This window comes from Cynocephalus volans, chromosome X, assembly GCF_027409185.1.
Source record: "Cynocephalus volans isolate mCynVol1 chromosome X, mCynVol1.pri, whole genome shotgun sequence".
In the NCBI taxonomy this organism is placed as follows: domain Eukaryota; kingdom Metazoa; phylum Chordata; class Mammalia; order Dermoptera; family Cynocephalidae; genus Cynocephalus; species Cynocephalus volans.
The window spans coordinates 27,459,838-27,479,810 of record NC_084478.1 but is presented as its reverse complement, the minus strand read 5'-3'; the positions used below and the strand labels follow the sequence as shown (position 1 = coordinate 27,479,810).

The 19,973-nt window shown below is 42.1% G+C and overlaps 2 protein-coding genes across 3 annotated transcripts in view; one reads left to right on the top strand and one right to left on the bottom strand.

The window, feature by feature from the left end:
- MAP3K15 (mitogen-activated protein kinase kinase kinase 15) overlaps positions 1 to 4,530 on the top strand; it is a 123,181-nt gene extending 118,651 nt beyond the window's left edge. Inside the window, exons 27-30 of the mRNA XM_063084515.1 lie at positions 2,622 to 2,734; positions 3,662 to 3,762; positions 3,840 to 3,916; positions 4,458 to 4,530. Of these exons, the coding sequence (XP_062940585.1) occupies positions 2,622 to 2,734; positions 3,662 to 3,762; positions 3,840 to 3,916; positions 4,458 to 4,530 (364 nt within the window). The remainder of the gene's footprint in view (positions 1 to 2,621; positions 2,735 to 3,661; positions 3,763 to 3,839; positions 3,917 to 4,457) is intronic.
- Positions 17 to 19,748, bottom strand: PDHA1 (pyruvate dehydrogenase E1 subunit alpha 1). Of its 2 annotated transcripts, XM_063083383.1 has the most exons (12): positions 19,591 to 19,748; positions 14,464 to 14,523; positions 13,754 to 13,927; positions 12,811 to 12,937; positions 11,992 to 12,083; positions 11,279 to 11,371; positions 10,318 to 10,473; positions 10,066 to 10,137; positions 8,084 to 8,151; positions 6,401 to 6,509; positions 5,628 to 5,831; positions 17 to 158 (listed from the first exon to the last, which is right to left on the bottom strand). In XM_063083383.1, the coding sequence occupies exons 1-11, from the start codon at positions 19,645 to 19,647 to the stop codon at positions 5,667 to 5,669; spliced, it is 1,173 nt and encodes a 390-aa protein (XP_062939453.1). In that variant the 5' UTR covers positions 19,648 to 19,748; the 3' UTR covers positions 17 to 158; positions 5,628 to 5,666. The 2 variants fall into 2 exon arrangements, with proteins under 2 accessions (XP_062939453.1, XP_062939452.1); XM_063083382.1 differs by lacking the exon at positions 17 to 158 and having other exon boundaries at positions 1,932 to 5,831.
- Positions 19,749 to 19,973: the final 225 nt, after the last annotated feature.

Here is a 19,973-nt window from a genome sequence, read left to right as displayed (position 1 = left end):
TGCCTTCCTTTTTTATTAAGAATCAGAGGTACAGTGCCTTGCCACAGGCCATACAGAAATCAGCCATAGTAAAGGCAGAAGCTTCTCTCAGCAAGACAAGGCCCCTGGCATGGTGTGTCCATCCAGTAGGCTCAGCAGTGGACATTTGTCACCTGCCCCTGTAGAAGTAGCAGAGTATTGGGGGGGGGGGCAGTCAGCACATCGTCAATGAATACGTATCCCATAACCCTGAACCCGAGGAAGTGTGCCCTTTCATCATCTCCTCCTCGTGATTTGTCGTGATCCCTAGGCAGACTTCAGTGGACTGACTTCCCAGCCAGGGGACTCTGGCCCCGCCACGCTCCTACAAGTGCACTGGTCTGTTTCATTCACCTCCTGGCACATAGCGGGTGCTCAATAAATATTTATTAAATGATTAAAATGATTCCCATTTGCTATGGAGAATCACATTATCAATGGGCTTTGTAAAAATAGCATCCACAGGTACAGCAAATTAGTTGTTATTTGTTCCAGATGATGCTTTGTTGCCAAATGATCAGTGGTAATGCTGATTACTATTTAACAGGGAAGTAAGGTGCCAGGTAGACATATTTTGGATAAAAAGTTGTATACACCCCCAGAGATCTCTGAAGTTTAATCTTAGGCAGATCTAATCATCTTTTTTAAAAGACCTGGAGTTTTAATTAAGTGGTAGTGGTAGGAAAATCTTGAAAGTTTAAAAACTAGGACAAATATGAAAGTTGGTAGTAATGCTTAGCATTTCTTTAAAAACATTTTCCCAGTAAGATTTATAATCAACAAATTCAGGAAATGCCATATATGGGTTCAAAGATTATTCCTGTCCACTGTTCACAGTCAGTCTGTATTTCCTAGTCTTAGTAGAATTAGGAATTGGTTAAATAGCAGCCAGCACGTTAATACAAATAGCTAACTAATAAGCACGCAGTTCCTAGTAGCCTGCCTGTCCTTGTGACATGAGATGCCTTGGCTGTGTGGTAGTTGGGCAGAGGCAGAGGCAGAGGAGGATGGTACCTGTTGGACAGAATGTGGTGACTGGGGGTGACTGGTCTGTCCCAGTGAGTGACAGTCCTGAGCCCTTCCACTGGCAGGGCACGGGCACGAGCTCTTGCCTCCTTCGCTAGTGTAAAAGGAGGACTTCTTGAGTGACAAGGATGAAGGCAGGCAGGGGTAGGGTGGGAAGGGACCTGTTGAGTACCAGTATTTCCTCTGTGCTGTCCTGCTGGGACAGAAGTGTTCGCCTCTCCCCAGCCCATTCTGCTAGCACATGACCCAGGAGTACCTGTGTTCTCATCTGTATATTGCTGCAGTGACTTCTCAGGGCAACTTCAATAACTACCTTCGGTAATTTAAATAAAGCTTAGTTCTACATTTCCTAGTTCACCAGCATGGAATACATAAATGAATTAAGAGCGTGGAGTTAGTTAGAAACAAACCAATCCCACATACTAGGTACATGAGCAAACCAAAAAAGCTAACATGGCTCCAATCTGCCAGGCCCCCTTCCCCGCCCCTAGGTGTGCTACCCCTGAGCTGGCATGAGGGGGACTCAGAAGTTCGCAGCTCGGCTGTGTCAAGCCCTTTCTTGTCCCAGGGAGACCATAAGCAGGATCAGGTGTCAGGAGACTGTCCTGATGGGAAGAGCCCAGCCTGTGGGACTCTGGGGAAATTACTTAAGTACCCTGTGCCTCAGTTGGCTCTAAAGCTGGGGTTAAAAACTGGTGCTTTCTTCATGTGCTGTACGGCTGAAGTGAGTGGACATGCTCTGCACAGGAAGTGCTCGGTGCACGTTAGCAGTAGTTCTCCCAGCATGCACAGCAGCCTTTCCTTCCTCTGCCCGCAGCTGTTCTCTCAGCCGCAGGGGTTCTGCCCCTTGGTTTAGTTACCCCCGTGAGGAGGAAGGAGTCTAACCCTTCTAGTTTCAATTACTTTATTTGACTTAGGGAGACAAGGTTAAATAATCAGATCAGCCTCCTGGCTGAGTTCTGCTGATAAACATCAGATTATTAGTTATCTGTTCATGAAACATTTTCAGACAAAACTGTATTAGTCCATTCGGGCTGCTCTAACAAAATACCATACACAGGGTGGTTTATAAACAAGAGAAATTTACTTCTCACGCTTCTGGAGACTGGGAAGTCCAAAATCAAGGTGCCGGCAGAGTCAGTGCTTGGTGAGGACCCACTTCCTGGCTCATGGACTGTGGTCTTCTGTGTCCTCACATGGTGGAAGGGGCAAGGAAGTCTTTGGGGTCTCTTTAATAAGGGCACTAATCTCACCTCACAGAGGCCCCACCTCCTAATACCATCACTTTGAGGGTTAGAATTTCAACATATGAATTTGGGGGGGAGATACAAACATTCAGTCCAATTGTAAAAATATACCCACGTTCTGAGTTGACTGGTCTTGTCAACTGGCCTTTGTGGTCAGAGTTCTGATTCACAGAACTCTGAAGAAACCAGGCATTTGTTCCCCTCTTTAGGCTGGCTGTTGGTATGGGATTGTGCCATTTTTCATTTTCTTTCAATCTCTGATGTTCGACCACTGTTTGAGTTGAACTGAATAGTATTGGGCTCTCTGAATGATTTTTTTTTTTAAACCAGACTTTTGGAACACCTAGTTCAAAGAGAGAGAGAGTATCAGGATCTTCTACGGCAAAGTCTAGAAGAGAAAACTCAAGAACTGTGTCACCTTCAGTTACAATTCAAGTCTAATGGTGAGTCATCTCCCACTTGCTCTGACTTAAGTGTGTTTGTGTAAGAGAAGCTATTTAAAATCTGGCTACCAGTCTACTTAGCCTTGAAGAAACAGTTGAGGTCATCCTCTATTAAATGAGAATTCTAGTTGATGGTGGAATACTACCTGATAATAAAAGGGAACTACTGCTGCATTCAACGACAGGGACGAATGGCAAACGCAGCGGGCTCAGGGCAAGAGGCTACACGCCCTCCTCCGTCCTTGGAGGTCCTGGAGCCAGTCCCCTGTGGATACAAGGGATCACTGTACTCTGGAAAAGGCAAAACTACAGGGACAGAAAACAAATCAGAAAGAAGAAAGGAGGGGACTGATAATAAAAGGACACATGATAAGTTTCTGGATGATGGAAATTGCTTTTCCATCTTGTGATGGTGGCTACATGACTATTGTGTGTCAGACTTCATAGTACTGTCCACCTAAAAAGGGTGGCTTACTGCATTAAAGTGAACCTCGGTAAAGCTGACATTCAGTATGTGCCACCTAGAAAAGAGCTACAGCTACCTCTTGGAATGTGGAATGGATAAGTTCTGATGCAAAACCTTAATACTAAACCTATTTCTTTACTTGACTTTCAGTGCAGTTAGGGATATGATTCCTAAGAAAAGGCATTCTAAAGACAGGCTAATAAGAATTTAAAGTGATAGATATGTCAAATTCCAAACTAACTAAACATGGCATAGGCAAAGATTATTCTCTCTGCAAAGTGAATCTAAGGATTATGAACTGTGCAGTATGTATTAGAACAGCTGAAGGATACACGTTTAGTTCATTTCCTTTTCACATCACACTTACATTGTGGAATAGTTTATTACATCCAACTTGTTACTGTTAAAGAATTTCACGGTTTCACATTAATATACAAAAAACAAATATCTACTTATTACAGATATCACAGAGAACCCAGCACTTCCTCACGGGCAGAGAGCAGATCAAGAGCTTATGGACTGGTTGCAACTGCAAGGAGCGGATGCAAACACAATTGCAAAGGTAAGTTTATAAGCAAAAACGATTCCTGTGCTATTGTTAAAAAGCTGCTCAGCTCTTACATATTTGATCTGTTTTAGATTGTCGGAGAGGGTTACACACTTTCTCATATTCTTAATGATATCACTAAGGAAGATCTAAGATGCCTTCAGCTACGGTAAGAACAGCCTCAAAACAGTTTGTATGATAGAACATGACTTTTTTCGTGCGACTGTGGTTTAAAATAGTTGTAGAAAACAAAGCGCTGGTAACTTTCCCCCTTTCACTGAAATGAATTCCCTTTCCTGTGGCTTAGTCGGAAAACCAACAACCCAATTTCCCTCCAAACTCTGTAGTTTTGCCAGGTTCAAGTTGGGAAAAAGCTGAGGTGTGGCAGAAACAAAGGAAGGTGACACTGAAGAGCTGGCCCCAGTTCAATCTCCTGCCCAGCTAGAAGTGGTACAGCAAGGCATGAGGTGCCAGCCTGCTAGACTCAACCCTTTCTTCAAACTGCAACCTATGTCCTCGTTCCCATGTCATTTCAAATAGCCAGTTCTACACCAAGCCATAAGCACTCCCATACACACTTCTAAAGCCATGTCCTAATACTGCTGGACACAAGTGTCACCTCCATATGTGAAGAGAACATATTTTTATTTTCATTAAGTTTTTAAGTTCTCTTTTCTTATGACTCTAAAGATGACTCTTTTGTTTTGTAGTGGTGGCCTCCTCTGTAGGCTCTGGAAGGCGGTCTCCCAGTACAGAAGACAGGCTCAGGCGTCCAAAGATTAGGCTTCGTCACAGTTGGCTAAGCTGGGGTACAGTGAGCAAATATCCTACATCTTTTGTTAGAGCTTCTGATAATGCACCCACAGATTCTGCTGCATTTACACCAGAAGGATACCCTTGTCACTTAAAGACTGTCCTTGCTGAAATGTTTTTTAAAAACTTATTATTTATAAACATAGAATGGTATGTATTGTGAAAACAGTGAGCCTTAGTTTTGACATCTCGGGGTACTAGGAAATTCTCAGAAATGAATTTTAATTTACTTACTTCAAAAAAAAAAAATCAGTACACCCTTTAGCACTTGCTGGAAGGGTGAAACAATGGGTGTTTTTGTTTAAAAATAACAAAGAGACTGGGAATCACTGTTCTAGGTTATAAATTATCAACTAACTGGCATAGAACTTAAATTTGAAAAAGATAAAATCAATATGAATGTGCCTTGTATTTAATGTTTGATGTGAATGTAACTATTAAGAAAATAGCCTCATATTTATATTGAATGTGTAAATGGAGAAAACTAAGTTATTTGGTCTATGAAATGATTATGAAGTAGTCTTATTTAAAAATGGAGTTATCCTTCCACCCCCCCCGCCTGGTTATAATAAACATTTTGTCGTACGGAGGAATGACGGTCAGCGTGAACAGGCTTCAGCACCAACACTGCACGCTCCCGGGGGTGGTAGGGCGGGTGCCATCCTACCACATTGGACATAAGACTACTTGTGGGGGCCAGGTCAGTGCAAATACGCCTCTGTGTGGGACACAGCAACGATCCGGGGAATGATCGCCGCCCACAAGGTGGCAGGGTTGGAGCAGGCATACAGGGAATTGTTCTTCCTTTTTTAGTAACTGGCGAATATTTGTTAGAAGTATATAACAAAAGCAAATAGAACTATCTTAGACCTATATATATCTAAAAAGTTCTTTAAAATATTCACACTAAATACTGACGCACATCTTTCAATGCAACAATGTACCAACTGCATGCAATTACTATCCCTTTAATCTACATACTATTTCATCTTAATGAGTTTACAAGCCTTGTTTTCTGGAGTTTATTCCTCCTTAAAGTTGAGAATGGAACACAAAGAGTTCCTTACAGTTGCTTGTGACGAACACCCACTGCATGCGGCCTCCTGTTAACTGACGGACTTAAACTTGATCCACTGATTGGCACCGCGAACTTCAAAAGGTGGATCACTGGAGTAGATGTGATAGCCTAGTTCCTCCAGAGGCGGCTCTGGATCAGCTGTGGCAAACTGGGCAGCATCCTCAATTTCTTTCCTCACTTCAACATCAATTTCCTAAAAATCAGATAACAGTAAAAGAGATTGTTGAGTAAACAGTAGCCCAGATATACTGACTAGAGTTCTACTCAGAACCTGTTGCTAGTGTAATTAGAAGTAGCAACAGTTGCACATTTTGAAGATTTTAAATAAATGACAAAATTATACAAGAAGATTTTGGAGTAAAGACTTCAATGTTTTAAAAAAAAAAAGATATATGTCAGAGACTATTTACAAATTAAAAAGCCAAAGTACATTTTTAGGAAAAAACAGCTGTGCTATTGGGGGCTCACAGGCTTTGTCAATATGATTAATTGATGTCCTGTGACAGTATACATATTTTGTTTACTTAGGTAGTTCAATGCCCACCAAATCTTAAGAACAATACTGCAATTTTGAGTAGAAGAACCTAAAAGAACAGCCCTATGGGATTTCAGAATTAATTATGCCCCATCACATCACTTTCTGGGCTTGGACAAACTCACCCATGACTCTGGCCACCCAGGGGTGGCAACTTTTTGTGTGGAGGAAAAACTGATTGCTCAGAAAGGACAGCCAACCTTTAAAACCACCAAGAGCAACTGTACCTTCAACTCTTCAACACTGGCAAGGTTGCTGTTCACCATTCTATCCTTGAGAAGCATAATAGGGTCACTCTTACTTCTCACTTCCTGAATTTCTTCTCGTGTCCGGTAACTGTAGGGAAGGAAATGTAGGAATAGACAGGTAAGAATGGTTCCATTAGAGCAAATACAGCTCTGTGAAATACAGAAGGATGTTTCTGAATCGCAGGGGCACGTCGATACCTATGTCATCATGGGAGTGGCAGAGTTATACTTTCAAAACACAAGAATGCACCTTACATTCTGTAAGAGCTGCTTACAGCCTTCATAGAAAACTGTACACTGGCAATTCACATGGCTTCTCCAGCGTGCTGACAACAGGGGCCAAGCTTTTGTTTGCTTCTTTGATCTGGATGTAAATGTGTCACCTGTTCCACCTCTTTGGGCTCCTAAATTGTACATGGGTGGGGGCAGTGGAGATGGTTTGTGTGTGGTGATAATTATAGACTTTAAGCCATCAGAATGCCAAACAGGAAATATGTATGCCTTTCTCCCTTAAGACCCCAAAGCAACACGGCCGGCAAAAACTTGGATAACAGGTTTTCCAATTCTTGATCCTATAGTACAGTACAGTCATCCCTCAGTATCTCTGGGGGATTTTCCAGTACCAGCCCCACCCCATACCAAAATCTGCAGATGCTCAAGACCCTGATATAAAATGGCATATCTTCATATAACCTACACACATCCTCCCGCATACTTTAAACCACCTCTAGATTTCTTATAATACCTACTACAGTGTGCATGCTATGTAAATAGTTGTTATACTATTCTGTTTAAGGAATGACAAGAAAAAGTCTGTACATGCTCAGTACAGAAACAATTTTTTTCCAAATATTTTCTATCAGCGGTTGGTTGAATCCACGGATGTGTAACCCATGGATATGGAGGACCGACTATACATCCTTTTCCTACATCAAGTAACACTACAAGCAAGGGCGCTACCATTTGTTAAATGGTAAAATTAGACAACATGCATTTTTCCATATAATTTGCACTCTGTACCATTTTCCCTCAGAAGTCCATTCTACAGACCAAGCCTTGTTTGATTAAATCAACTTCTTTCAGTTGGGTTGAACTTGGGATTCCAGAATTACATGCCAGAGCTACTAAGTGAAAAAGTAGAACTCATATCTTCCCATTGTAAAGTAGCTTTTTTGATTGATATACTTCAATTTATTGAACACCATGTGTGCCAGTTAGCCTCTCCAGACCAGCCAGAACATTTCCAAATTCTATCCTCTTCAGGTAAAGTATGCCATGCATGAATTTGGGGTAATGCCTACAAAAGCTAAATGCCCCCACAAATACTATTCTACCATCAGACCTATTTTATGTAAGTTTCCCTTTGCAACAAAGTTATATAATGCCTTTTTTAAAATCACTGCTCATGCTAACACTTACATACTATATATTGTAGGGATTTTCAGAATGCTTTCTATATTGGAACCAGTTTATTAGGAGGCACTGCTTTCAAACTAAGACTAAAATAATTACATGAACCCAACAAAACTAATTCCACAAATGAAGCTAACTTATTGGGCTTCAAAAGCAAATGATGAAAACCTTTGCTTTTTCATGTGAGTAGCACCATTCAAAGACCACCACCCACTCTGGAAACCACACTCTGATCTCCCATGACCATACCTGACCCCAGGATCACTCATACTGTGTCCGTGGTAACGGTAGGTCTGCAGCTCCATCAGGATGGGTCCCTAAAATGGAAGTCACAGGGGATTAGGTAAGAATGGCATGCCAGCAACCCACGGCCTCCAGCGCACACCAGCACCAACGTGTTCTCAGCAGATCTCCTTGTCAAGAATTTCTTATCAGTCGACTGACTCTTAACCTATCTGTTCTTGCCTCTAGCCCCTATTTATTGCATGTTTCATCATCATTTTTAACAGGAACTTACTAAAGCAATCTGCCAACTGCTTGTTTTGAATGACAAAGGCAGTGAGCATGTTACAGAGCCCACTGGCATTAGTTAGGTAGATTTCCACCTCATGCAGTGTTTCGTAGGGGCTGGCAACCAGTCCTGCTTCCCACAGATCTCACTAGTGTGTAACAGAGCTGGCAGGCACCGACACCCTCTAGTACCTAAAGCCCATGGCTCTGCTGGAAGTCTGGCGAGCCAGCTGTGCATCACCACAAGCCCACTTCCAGAAGATGGCTCTGAACGCCGAGGGCAGGGGCTGGATGGAGGATCCCTGGGAGTGTGGTGTTGCAATTAAAAGGGGGGACTGGGCAGGGGGTGGAGCTGGGTCCGAGTCCAAGTGCTTGGGTGCCGATCCAGGCTCTAAGACATAATAGCTATGTACACTTAACTGCTCTGTGCCTCAGTTTCCTCATCTGCAAAATGGGGAAAACTGTAATATGTAAATCAGAATTATGAAGATTAAATACCTACAAAGTGCTTAGTGCATTGCCTAATCCATATCAATCCCTCAGTAACTATCACTTATTCTTTCTGTTATGTCATCCAGTAGCCATCTGGAGGCACACTGTATTTGGCTGGTAGTGATAGGGGGTTTCCGGACCCTCCCCTTATTCCAAGATCAGGCTTTGGTCAGGTTGAGAAAGTCAACATGTTCTATAAACCACTGACGGTGTTTCCACCCAGGCTTGGACCACCCCACATGTTCTTTCCAGGAACTGGGAGAGATTGGACAATACGCACCACCCGCCTGCTCCTCAGTCTTGGAGTCCTGATGTAGACTGTTCAGCCTAAAGCAACCAACCCGTCATCTTAGTCCTGCTCTAGTTTACTTTCTCTAGCTTAATGTCACTGCATTTCCCACCCTGCTCCCCTCCCTCCTTCCTTTCGGACATTTTTGTCATTGCTAGCCACATCTGACTTGCATTACTGCCCAACCATATACACACATGGGATGTCATGGAAAGAGAAATCTTGGGAGCATGCTTTCTGGGCTGGAGAACACTGATTTAGGGAGAACAACTATTAAATCTATCCTAGCAATAAAGGAACTTAACCACTTTTTGAGCCAATCTCACTGTTCCCCTCTTCCTCCTCGCCATACACTGAAAGGTAAAGATTCTTAGACCTAAACCAGCAACACTAAGACTACACACTTTAACCATACTATTGAGTTTGTATAAAACAAACCTATATTGAATGCCTATCATATGAGGGGTCTTCAAAAAGTAAATGGAAAGATTCGTATTATCTTTTAATTGTATTTTTCCACAAACTTTCTGAAGTACCTACGTCTGAGCAAAGTTCTACACTGAGCATTGTGGGGATCCCCAGTCTGTTCACTCAAGGGGCGTATGATTAATGTGGGGGTGGGGAGGAAGCACATAATGAACCAAACCAAAAGGGAAAATACACTGTTGTGATGAAGATAGGGGCAAAATGCTGAGGAAGCACTTAGAAGAAGATTGCCCCCAAGTGGGGGAAACGTGGCATGTTTCTCAGGAGGTGAGCTACCCAGACCGTGCCATTGACTTGACTGAACTCTGCTTCGATCTTACACGCCTCAATTAGCAGCTAGCCCTGAATAGCTATAATAGGCACATGAGAAGCGTTCTTTTAACTCTGAGAGAGAGAAATATCATTAGAAATTTTTAGCCCAGAGGCCTACAAGAAAGTCTTCAGAGAGTCTTACCTTCCCAGATCTACAATAGGCAGCTGCAAACCTTGTCGCCTCTCGGACACACAAGATATCCATTCCATCTACCTGTTAATAACCGTGGAAGAGGCAGAGCATAAATCGAACTGTCCAAAACCATTTACATTTACATGACCTGTTCCTGCATAAGAAAATGAAACTCTTCAATTTTTCAAAGATTGTCAAGGTTATGTAAAAGGGCATCTGGCTGAGAGGGCACAGCCCTGGCTCTATGATGGGTGTCCTTACCCTCAGCCCAGGAATAAAATCGCCTCTCTTGTAGTAATCAGTGCTGGCTGCCGCTCTCTCAACAGATGTTCCCATTCCATAGCGGTTATTCTCACAGATGAAAATGCAAGGTAACTTCCACAAAGCTGCCATATTGTAAGCTTCAAATATCTGACCCTGGAAGGATTTATAAAAAGTTCAAGTGGTTTCATTATGCTTATTTCTCTACACTTCATCATTCATAACAGTTGCTGCTCTACCTGGCACAGAAAGCTTTCATAAAGGATGAAAAGCAGCATCTTCTAAAACCAAGCTTTTGGTGATGAGGGAAAGGAACGTGTACGTTGGGGGCTCGGGAGAAGCAGCAGGCATCGTGCTCTTGCAACTAAGAGAAGTGACAACCCACATACCACCACTTGTTTCTCTGGGGCCATGCTACTTGCACAGAATACACTGGAAAAAAGATCAACACGTAAAGGTGTGTGGCTACCTAGTTTTGTGCTTTATTGTGTATGAGGTCCACTGGCTAACCAGAGTGAACCAGCGTCTGAGAATCAGCATCTAGAACAGGGCCTCACAGAGTGCCACCCACAAACCGGGGACTACTTGGACCACGACAGGAGAAGCACAAAAACTAAGAGTCAGGGCTCAGACACTATTACAGGAATTTGACATTGCCCTGGCATCCAAGAGAATGAGTCTGTATATTACAGTATTGGTTTGAAAAGGGTTAGAAAGTAAGCAAACAAACAAAAAACAGTCCCTTCACCACAGGAACATGCCCCTATAAAGCTCTTGTGAAACATCATGGTGAGAAATAAACCTGTAATCCAGCCATAAAACCAAATTTTAATTTGCCACATGAATTGCTGTCTCAACTAATAAGCAATATACTACCTCTTTACAAACTTAACTGTGAGTATGTAACACTTTGGAAATAAAACTGTAATTGTTATTAGAAAATTAAGAGGCACGCACTTACCTGATTAGCAGCGCCATCGCCATATAAAGTCAGACAGACCTCATCTTTTCCGTTATACTTACAGGCCAGGGCAATCCCAGCTCCCAGGGGCACCTAACATCGAGGACAACCGAGAAAGGAACCGCAGAAATCCATGAGGGGGGATATTAATGCTCTGAATTTTACTTTGAACACAGAATCTTAATGTATTAGAAAGTAAATGAAAACAACGTAGATATGTTTATGCTATTAATTCTTCATCATTCACTAACTGATGAGAACAAGGAGGACTCCATAATGACAGAAGTCGGCTTTGGATTATTACTAGGCCCCTGAGATCCTATCACCTGCCTCCTCTAGTTTGGCACCAGTGTTAGCATTGCCCAGGAGCAGGGAGAGGTAGGGCAAAGTTGATTTGATAAAGCAACTAATGTGCTGAAAGAGAAAAAAGGATGAAAGTATAGCTCCACTGCTAGAGGCTCTTGCTTACTTATAAAACATAACATAATAAATATCTAAAAGGAAAAACTTTAAATCACCATCCAGATCTACTTATTAATTGCTCCAATGGTAGGGTATGAAGCAACAGGTCTCTAAAAGCAAACCAAGCCCCCAAAGTACTGAAATACTTCAGAGAGAAGTTGTCTGGGGGGGGTGTGTGTGTGAAAGTTTTTGAAGACGTAGGCCACACAAGGCCCACCCTAAGGAAGCATGCAGTCCCCATCCCTGACTACCTGAGCTCCGACGATGCCATTGCCCCCGTAGAAGTTCTTGGCATACATATGCATTGATCCTCCTTTCCCTTTAGCACAGCCGCCTCTTCGCCCTAGAAATGGCAGAACATACACAAATGCATCAGAAACCAAATATACAAAGTACACGCAACCATACCCCAAGTATTTACTCCTAGGCTCAACCATTAGAGCTCAGAGACCAAGTCAATCATCTAAGCATCTGTCCCTCTGTGTAAACATATGTTCCTCTGTCTCCCTGTCCTTTTATAAGGAAGGTTAGACTAGTCCCATGTCCTTGACCTTTCCATCCTTTCCTACTTGCTAATCACTTGGTTGCCTTCAGATGTTAGTGTGGTACCCTGGACCTTTTTTTTTTTTCTGCCAGTTACAAACAACTTCCGACTTCTCCTACACTGGTACACTAAATAGCTCAAGAGTTAAGAGACAAAGAACATGGGAATAAGAAGAGTCCCAGAATCTACAGTGCACACCATGAGTGCTTCAACCTAACTTACTTTCTGTGACTGCGAGATTTCTGTGGGCATGCTTAAGTGATAACAAACCCTATTCTGGTTTTATAGCTCTAACCTTTTTCAAACTTTTACCTAACGGGCCAGATGGCTTCACAAGTGATCGTTTACTCAAAAGCACAACAGAGGTACCAGAGCACCAAACCAGAGAATTTGGGGGTTTTTTTGTTTGTTTTGTTTTGTTTTTTAACTCAAAAAGGTTTTACTATTAACTCATAACAGTTAGCATCTTAATGGAAGATATTTAGAAACTTAATTCACTCACTTCCCCTTTCTACAAATACCAAACCTGTAAGCTCTGCAAGAATTTCTCGGACAGAAAGGCCCCGTGTGAAGGTAAAGCCGTGAGCCCGATAGGCTGTGATGAGATGGTCCGTGGGATTTATGCCGGCCTCCAGGCCCACGCAGCAAGCTTCCTGTGTCAGAAGAAGAAACCATGAGGCAATACAATACATGTTTCTGGATGAAAAGATTTCCTACACTGTTATGAAACATTTGGGCTAGTAGAACTCATCATTTATAACCACAGAAAGTGGCTACTTTTCATCAAAAACAGAGGGGAGGGTAAAGCCCAAACCAGAAGCCATAAACAGGCAACCTATGGATGTGCTGTTTCCTTTAGCTTGTACAGTGATTTAAAAAAATTCCTGAATTAGATGTCAACATTAAAATATTGGGGTGATGTGACATGAAAACAGACTTCTGTCTTCTTTTGGAGAAACGAACAATAGGGAGCATTAGCCCCTCCTTCCACATGGCACCAACTGGCTGGAACCAAGTCATGGCGTCCTGTCTGGGTGGGGCATGCCCGTCCCCGTGCATCACTAGTCCCTGTCGCCCTTCTGTACGTTTTGTATCCCTGGCCTTCTTCACTCATTTATTCTACTTGGCTGGACCCTGTAGATATTTGAATTTGTAACCCTTTGCCTTAACCCACAAAACAAAAAACAAACAAAATAACACTTTCTCCCAAAAGTGTTTCATAGTACAAGTGATCACAATGCCAGAAAGTTTTAAAACAGTAAAACTCTAAGAACAGGTATAGGAAATTGACAGCGTTATGTATGAAGGAATTCTTTAGCCCAAACTTCAGAGTGGGGTTCGGCTTTCTAATTTTTATTCTAAAATACCAGTCTCAAATCCTTCTGACATGTAAGGCAGGGTAAAAACCAATACATACAAACTACTTAAATACCTAAATGACACAGTTTTATTACAAGCCTACCACGCACCTGACCATCACACAAGTGACAGAAACCACGGATAATTTTCTGTTTATACAGCTGATCTGCCTTTAACTCCATTCGGCGTACAGTTTGCATCATCCTGTAGTACTTCAGTCCGTCCTCCCTGGTGAGCACTGTCGTGACGGGAGGGCCCTCTTCCAGCCGGTGAAGGTCACATTTCTGAAATGGAGTAAGGCAGTTATCCTCTAGTTACTACACTGCAGACTCAAAGATCAAACTCCATTGAAATAATACTTGAAACACAGCATAGGGGCATATCAGAAATGCTTCATGTATTGCTTCTGATTCCTTAAATCTGCAAACCCCACCACGCAATGGGATAGGGTTTGGGGGGAAGAAAATCTTTCTAAGATGATTTTCACTGACGAACCCTAGCAGTAACTGAGTTACAGGTTGAAAGATGAGCTTTTGAAGAAACATCAAAGAATCTTCTTACTCAGTGTTTCATTGAATCACAATCTAAACTCTGGAGTAAGTTTTTACTTTTTCTTAGGCCCCCCTCCCCCCAAGAAACACCGGCAAGCTGCTAAGAATAATAAATTCTAATTTTTGTTAAACTTCTCTGAACTTTCGCTTCTGGAATATTTGGAAGAAAATGATGAAAAAACATGAATATCAAAATATTCTAAAGGTAAAACTGTATGTCAGAATATACCCATGGAAAAATTATTAACACAAAGTAAAACACCTCCTACCTTAATTTCAAATGTAGCATCATTTGCAAAATTACGGGATGCCACCAGCACTCTGCTTGCCTTGAAATACAAAAATATACAGATAAATCAGTACTTTTTTATTATTGGTTATTTTGGAAAGTCATTATTATTATTAATCAGTTATCAGGATGCAGTCATGGAACTTTAATAAGCCCTAACATTCATGGGCTTCTCTTGCATTCTGCTCACTATGGTGGTATCTTCCTTGTTTTCCAAAATGAATCCATTCTTTGGCCAAAGAAACATAATCGTATCTCCATCTGAAGGCAAACAACCAAAGAGAAAGATGGCAAAAACCAAACCCATCCACTTAGTCACTTTGTTTTGAAAGAAATTATAGTGAGAATATAAGGAAATTAATGGCTAAAATGAAGAGACCAGATAATCTGTGGGCTTTGTTTATTTATGCTATTCTTAGCCATAACCAGATACTGATCATTTTGGGCAATCTAAAGTTTCACTTTCAAAATTATACTTCAAGTCCATCATCAGATGAGTGGATATGGAAAATGTGGTAGAGCTACACAATGGAATACCACTCTGCTATAAAAAAGTATGAAATACTGCCATTTGCAACAACATGGATGGACTTAGAAAAAATTATATTAAGTGAAATAAGTCAGGCACAAAAAGAGAAATATCATCTGTTCTCACTTATTTATGGGAGCTAAAAATAAATAAATACACAAACAAATGGGGGCACCGGGAAGAAGACACAACAATCACAGTTCCTTGAACTTGTTAAGACAAGTGAACAGATATGATGTTGATGGAGGGGGAAGAGGGAGGGGGGACGGAGGATTCAGTAAAGGGACGTGAAAATCAACTACATTGTATATTGCTAAAATAGAATTTTAAAAAATTATACTTCAAATAAAACTATGATTTAATCCCAATTCCAGGCAAACCACTTTTTTGTGAAATGGATCTGTAAGAAAAAAACATTTTAAACTACTCAAAGTATGAGATAAATACATTGGTGAGAAACCTACAAGATGTAAGAAAGATATTTAGTACTCTCTGACTTAAAAACAATGAATTTGAGCTGGATACTTTATAACTTGAATAGCCCAAGTCTTGGGTAGACTCCTCCCGAAGCCCCAGAAGAGAGAAATATTCTCTAAACAGTGTTCTCTCTTGATGGCTGGGTGGCTGTCACTGCTTGCAGGTGAAAAGCTAAGGGAAATGATTCCTTTCCACTATTACAATTGAACACACCTGCTCACAGCAAAAGTATTCTATGTGATGGCTATGGGTCAGGTTAGACCACAAAAATTTAACCAATTAGTATTACTGTACTATTTTAGACACTTTCTGCCACGTTTTCCCACAGAGACATGTAAACCAGCATGATTTCTTTCATGGAGACTTGAAGCATATTCATCAGATCCCATAAAAAGCACGTCTGATGTGTTCATACAGTGTATTACCCTACCACCCAACTTCTAGCACTGGACTTGACCTTGGTGAGAAGAGTTAAGACTGACCTGCAAGTGTGCCTCCACGTGTAGAAGCCAACAGGCAGAAAGCTAATATCTATTTATCTCTTCATCAGTCAAAATACCATTATCTGATAAAGCCAACAAATGAAGGCAATGACATTGCTGGAGGAAAAAAGTTTAAATACCAGAAATAAATGCTTCAGTTAAGTTAGAGGTAGAGAGAGTCCACTAATACATCTCAGAATAAGTGAAGAAAATTTAGGAATTTGGGAAGAAGTAAAGCTGAGAGGGGTGAAATGAATGTGTTATTTTTGGCAGTTAACAGATTATTTGGTCGAGCCGGAAATGTTTATTGTATTACAAAGTAAATTTCCAGATACAACTACAGAAACTGCAGTGTTTGGAAGGACTTACAAGTAGAGACCAAACCAGCCAGGCAACAGTAACAGAGAAAAGGTAAATTTTTCTTAATCCTAAAGTCAAAACAATGAGGAATGATATGACAGTGCTATGTAATAAAGAGCAAAAAGTTAAGGGCAAAGATTATGACTGCCAGAAAGCTACTTAGATACTTTCTCCCTGTGTTTCGTTATTATGAATCTCAAAAAGAAAAAGAACCACTGATATAATGGGTGAAAGGAACAAAGTTAAAGAAGCTGAAAGTCCTATCAGAAGTGTGAGTGTATAGTAATTTTTAACTCTGAGATTGTTAAAAAGATAACTTCACCATTCATTTTCTCTGGAAAGCCATAAAAAGATTCTCTGCTAAATGGAATTCCTCTTTGACAGAGACCATGAACAACCCATCCGAATTTTGAAAAATAAAAAATTTAAGTTCCTAAATACATGGGAATCATTCAAGTGAAAAAGGAAAAATATTTCAAAAATTCCAGATTCCACCAGTGTAAATGAAAGATCTTACCTACTTCTTAAAAAGCCAAAAAAAAAAAAAAAAAAAAAAAAAAAAACAAAAGGAGGAGTTCGGCCGGTGGGTTAGCTCAGTTGGTTAGAGTGTGGTGTTATAACACCAAGGTCAAGGATTCTGATACCCAAACCAGCTAGTAGCCAAAAAAATAAATAAAGGAAAGGAGGAGTCATAACACAAATACAAACGATAAGACATAATGCAACTCAGTAAGAATTCTGAAAACTATCAACCTCATTCAAAAATGAAATCACAATCTTGTGATACATTTTAAAGTTTCACACCAAACACTCTGTAACAAGCCCGAGATAAATCTCCATACCTCCCTGGTTTTAAGAGGGGGAGAAAAAAACAAGAGAGATTTAAAAATGAAAAGGGAAAAAACATGCAGAGTGCAGAGTCCTGGGAATTAAGACAGGGGGATTAATTTTAGAAGTGTCACAGCCATCAAACTAACTGCCAAACCTTGCCCACTTAACTGAGTATCACACAGATAGTTCGACTCTAGTTATACAAGTTTGCCTACTTTGGGTGAGCCTCTGCCTATTTATTGTGAGGATTTTTTTAAGACTTACATGCAAAAAAATGTCTTTTTACATGTATAACATAAAAATGTAAAAACCTTCATCTATTTTGTATTATTTATACTTAAGTAAAAAGACATGCATTAAGTATGAAGAATTACAAAATATAAAGAGTTGATGTGTTAAAGTCTATTACTCCACGCTTTAAAAAGATAAAGGCAAAAGCCTTAGTTCTCACTGTCTTTAGAAGCTTCAGGAATGGTTCCTAATTAATTAGCTCATGACAAGTACAGTCACACAGAAAACTCCTAATTATCCCAAGAGTTTACACCTCCTACTGGGAAAATACCTGAGGGCTTTTTTTTCCTAGCCGGAACAGAACCTGGGGCCTTGATGTTACCAACACCACACTATAACCAACTAAGCTAACCAGCCAGCCTACCTGGGCTCTTTCTAAAGTGACATTATCTCTGGAACTCAATTTTCTTCCTACTGTAAGGTGAGAAAAAAGACCCTGCATATCAATATAGGAAATGATGTCTGACTTTCAAAAGAAATAATAAAACTGCATCAAGTGTCTAACAATAAAGATTTAAAGATGTTTCTGAGCCCCTACTGGTGCAAGCTCTCCACCAACAGATATCCCTAAAGGAGATGATATCTCCTAAAAGCAGAAACTGGTAGAAAGGTAGGACATTGAACATTTTTTTATTTCAAATCCCAATTCAACTTCTTGAAACCGTCTAAACTTGATTTCAGTAGTACCTTTGAAATTTTTTCCTTTCCACTGATGAAGTGTGACGCTTCAATAACAAAGCTTCTATTTGTTTTCTATTAATTGTCCAATCTCAAAGCTATAAGCAAATGCTACCTTCAGCTAACTCCTGCACCTAAGGTCCTGTGTAATGTTGAAAACATGTTTCTGTTACTTGTGTTCAACTAAAAACCGACTCTGTGTGGATTAAATGAGACAAAGCATGTGAAGTATCTAGCCTAGTGCCTGGCCCATATAAATGCAGAAATACAAAACAATACAAAATGTGCCTCAGGTAGGTCCAATTACAATTTCAATGCTAATATCTGATTAATCAAATTGTGTTTTGTCATTATTTTAGTCAATGGGATTCCTAGGGTTCACTCCTACCTTTTGACCATTTTTGCCCACACTAAGCAGAGTTGCATCAAGGCCTAGGGGAATTGCTAGAGCCAGAATTACAAGTGAAAGCTTGGCTGCAGTTATATTAAGCAACATTATCGCACTGTGCCTAGAGGTCAAAATGCTAGAAGCTTAGGTGTTAGGCACATCTAAAAGCCGGGGCCATAAAACAGTGCTAACCTCTAACCCCCACCAAGTATCACTGCTGTTTTCTTTAGCTACTTTTACCCTGAGTGTGTGAGTTAAGGGGGAGGGCAGTTTCCTCCAGGTTCTGCTTAACTGCTCTTGAACTGACTGCCAAGAAAAGCTCAGATGGAGAGGGAAGGTGGAGGAAGTTTGTTTCTGGACAGCCTGACCCTGTCTGAACCCTCCTCAGAGCCGAGCGCACGTGTTCAACAAATGCACACCAAACTACGCACTCAAATAACAATACTATTCAACACATGGAGCCTCCTATGTGCCAGGCGCTATTCGGAAAGGTTTACAGACGTGTCACGCGTTGAATCCTCATGACAACCCCACGAGGTAGGTACTCCTATTGTCTCCATTTTCGGGATGAGAAAACTGGGCATGAGGACGTTTAAAAGAAAACAAAAAAAACTTGCTCCAGGTCACAGAGCTAGTAAATGGTGAGTCTGGTGATTGAACCGAGCCACTCAGTCTCCGGATTCCACGCTCTTTACTACTATGTACGACACAGCCTCTCGGTCAAGAGAAAAGAAGTTAGGAAGATTTGAAATGACTGAGGTCAATCGGAGACTCGAAGGAGACTCGAAGAAGCCCAAGGCCCCCTTCCCACGTCCTGTAAACCAACAGGCACTTCTGGAGCACATCTACTTGCAAGGCGCGCAGCTGCGGCCGGGCGGGAGAGTAGCAGCCGACCTCCACGCCGCTCCTCCGGGGGCCGGGATCGGGAAGCACGGCGTGGAAGCCAAAGCAAGGCCCGCGCCCCGCCGCACCCTGCACCCCGTGCCAGGAGCCAGGCAGCGCCCCGCCGCGCGCTCGGAGACCCAGCCGGCCCTCCGATCCCGCCTCGGCCCGCCCGGGCTGCTCGCTCACCGGCTTCTGCGCAGCGCCAGACAACACGCGGGAGACGGCCGCAAGCATCTTCCTCATGGAGGGCGGCCAGTGGCGGCGGCGCGGACTCCCAGCGACCCAAGGGACACAGCCCGGACGTTCCCAAGTCTCCTTCAAGCGCCCGGAGCAGATGCCACGCCTTCATCGTAGCGCGACGTGACAGAGTCGGAATGACGTCCTGCGCCGCACCAGGCCTCGGGCCAACCAGGACGGCTTCCAGGGCGGGCCCCGCCCTCCCGACCGGCCTGGGACCGCCCATTGAGCATCGCCTCTAGAAGGGGCGGGGCTTCGGACTCGCTCCGTCACCACGCGGCGGGCGCGGGAGGCGGCGAGGACTTGAGGGCGCCTGCGTGGGAAAGGGGGGC

Bases quoted from the DNA above. Each gene is read 5' to 3' on its own strand.
- PDHA1 (XM_063083383.1), bottom strand. From the start codon at position 19,647: ATGAGGAAGATGCTTGCGGCCGTCTCCCGCGTGTTGTCTGGCGCTGCG. The intron at 12,084-12,810 runs GTTTGGTATTTG...TGCCATTTCTAG, and splicing joins AATTCTTGCAGAGCTTACAG to GGCGAAGAGGCGGCTGTGCT. The intron at 5,832-6,400 runs GTACAGTTGCTC...TCTGATTTTTAG, and splicing joins CCAGTGTTGAAGAGTTGAAG to GAAATTGATGTTGAAGTGAG.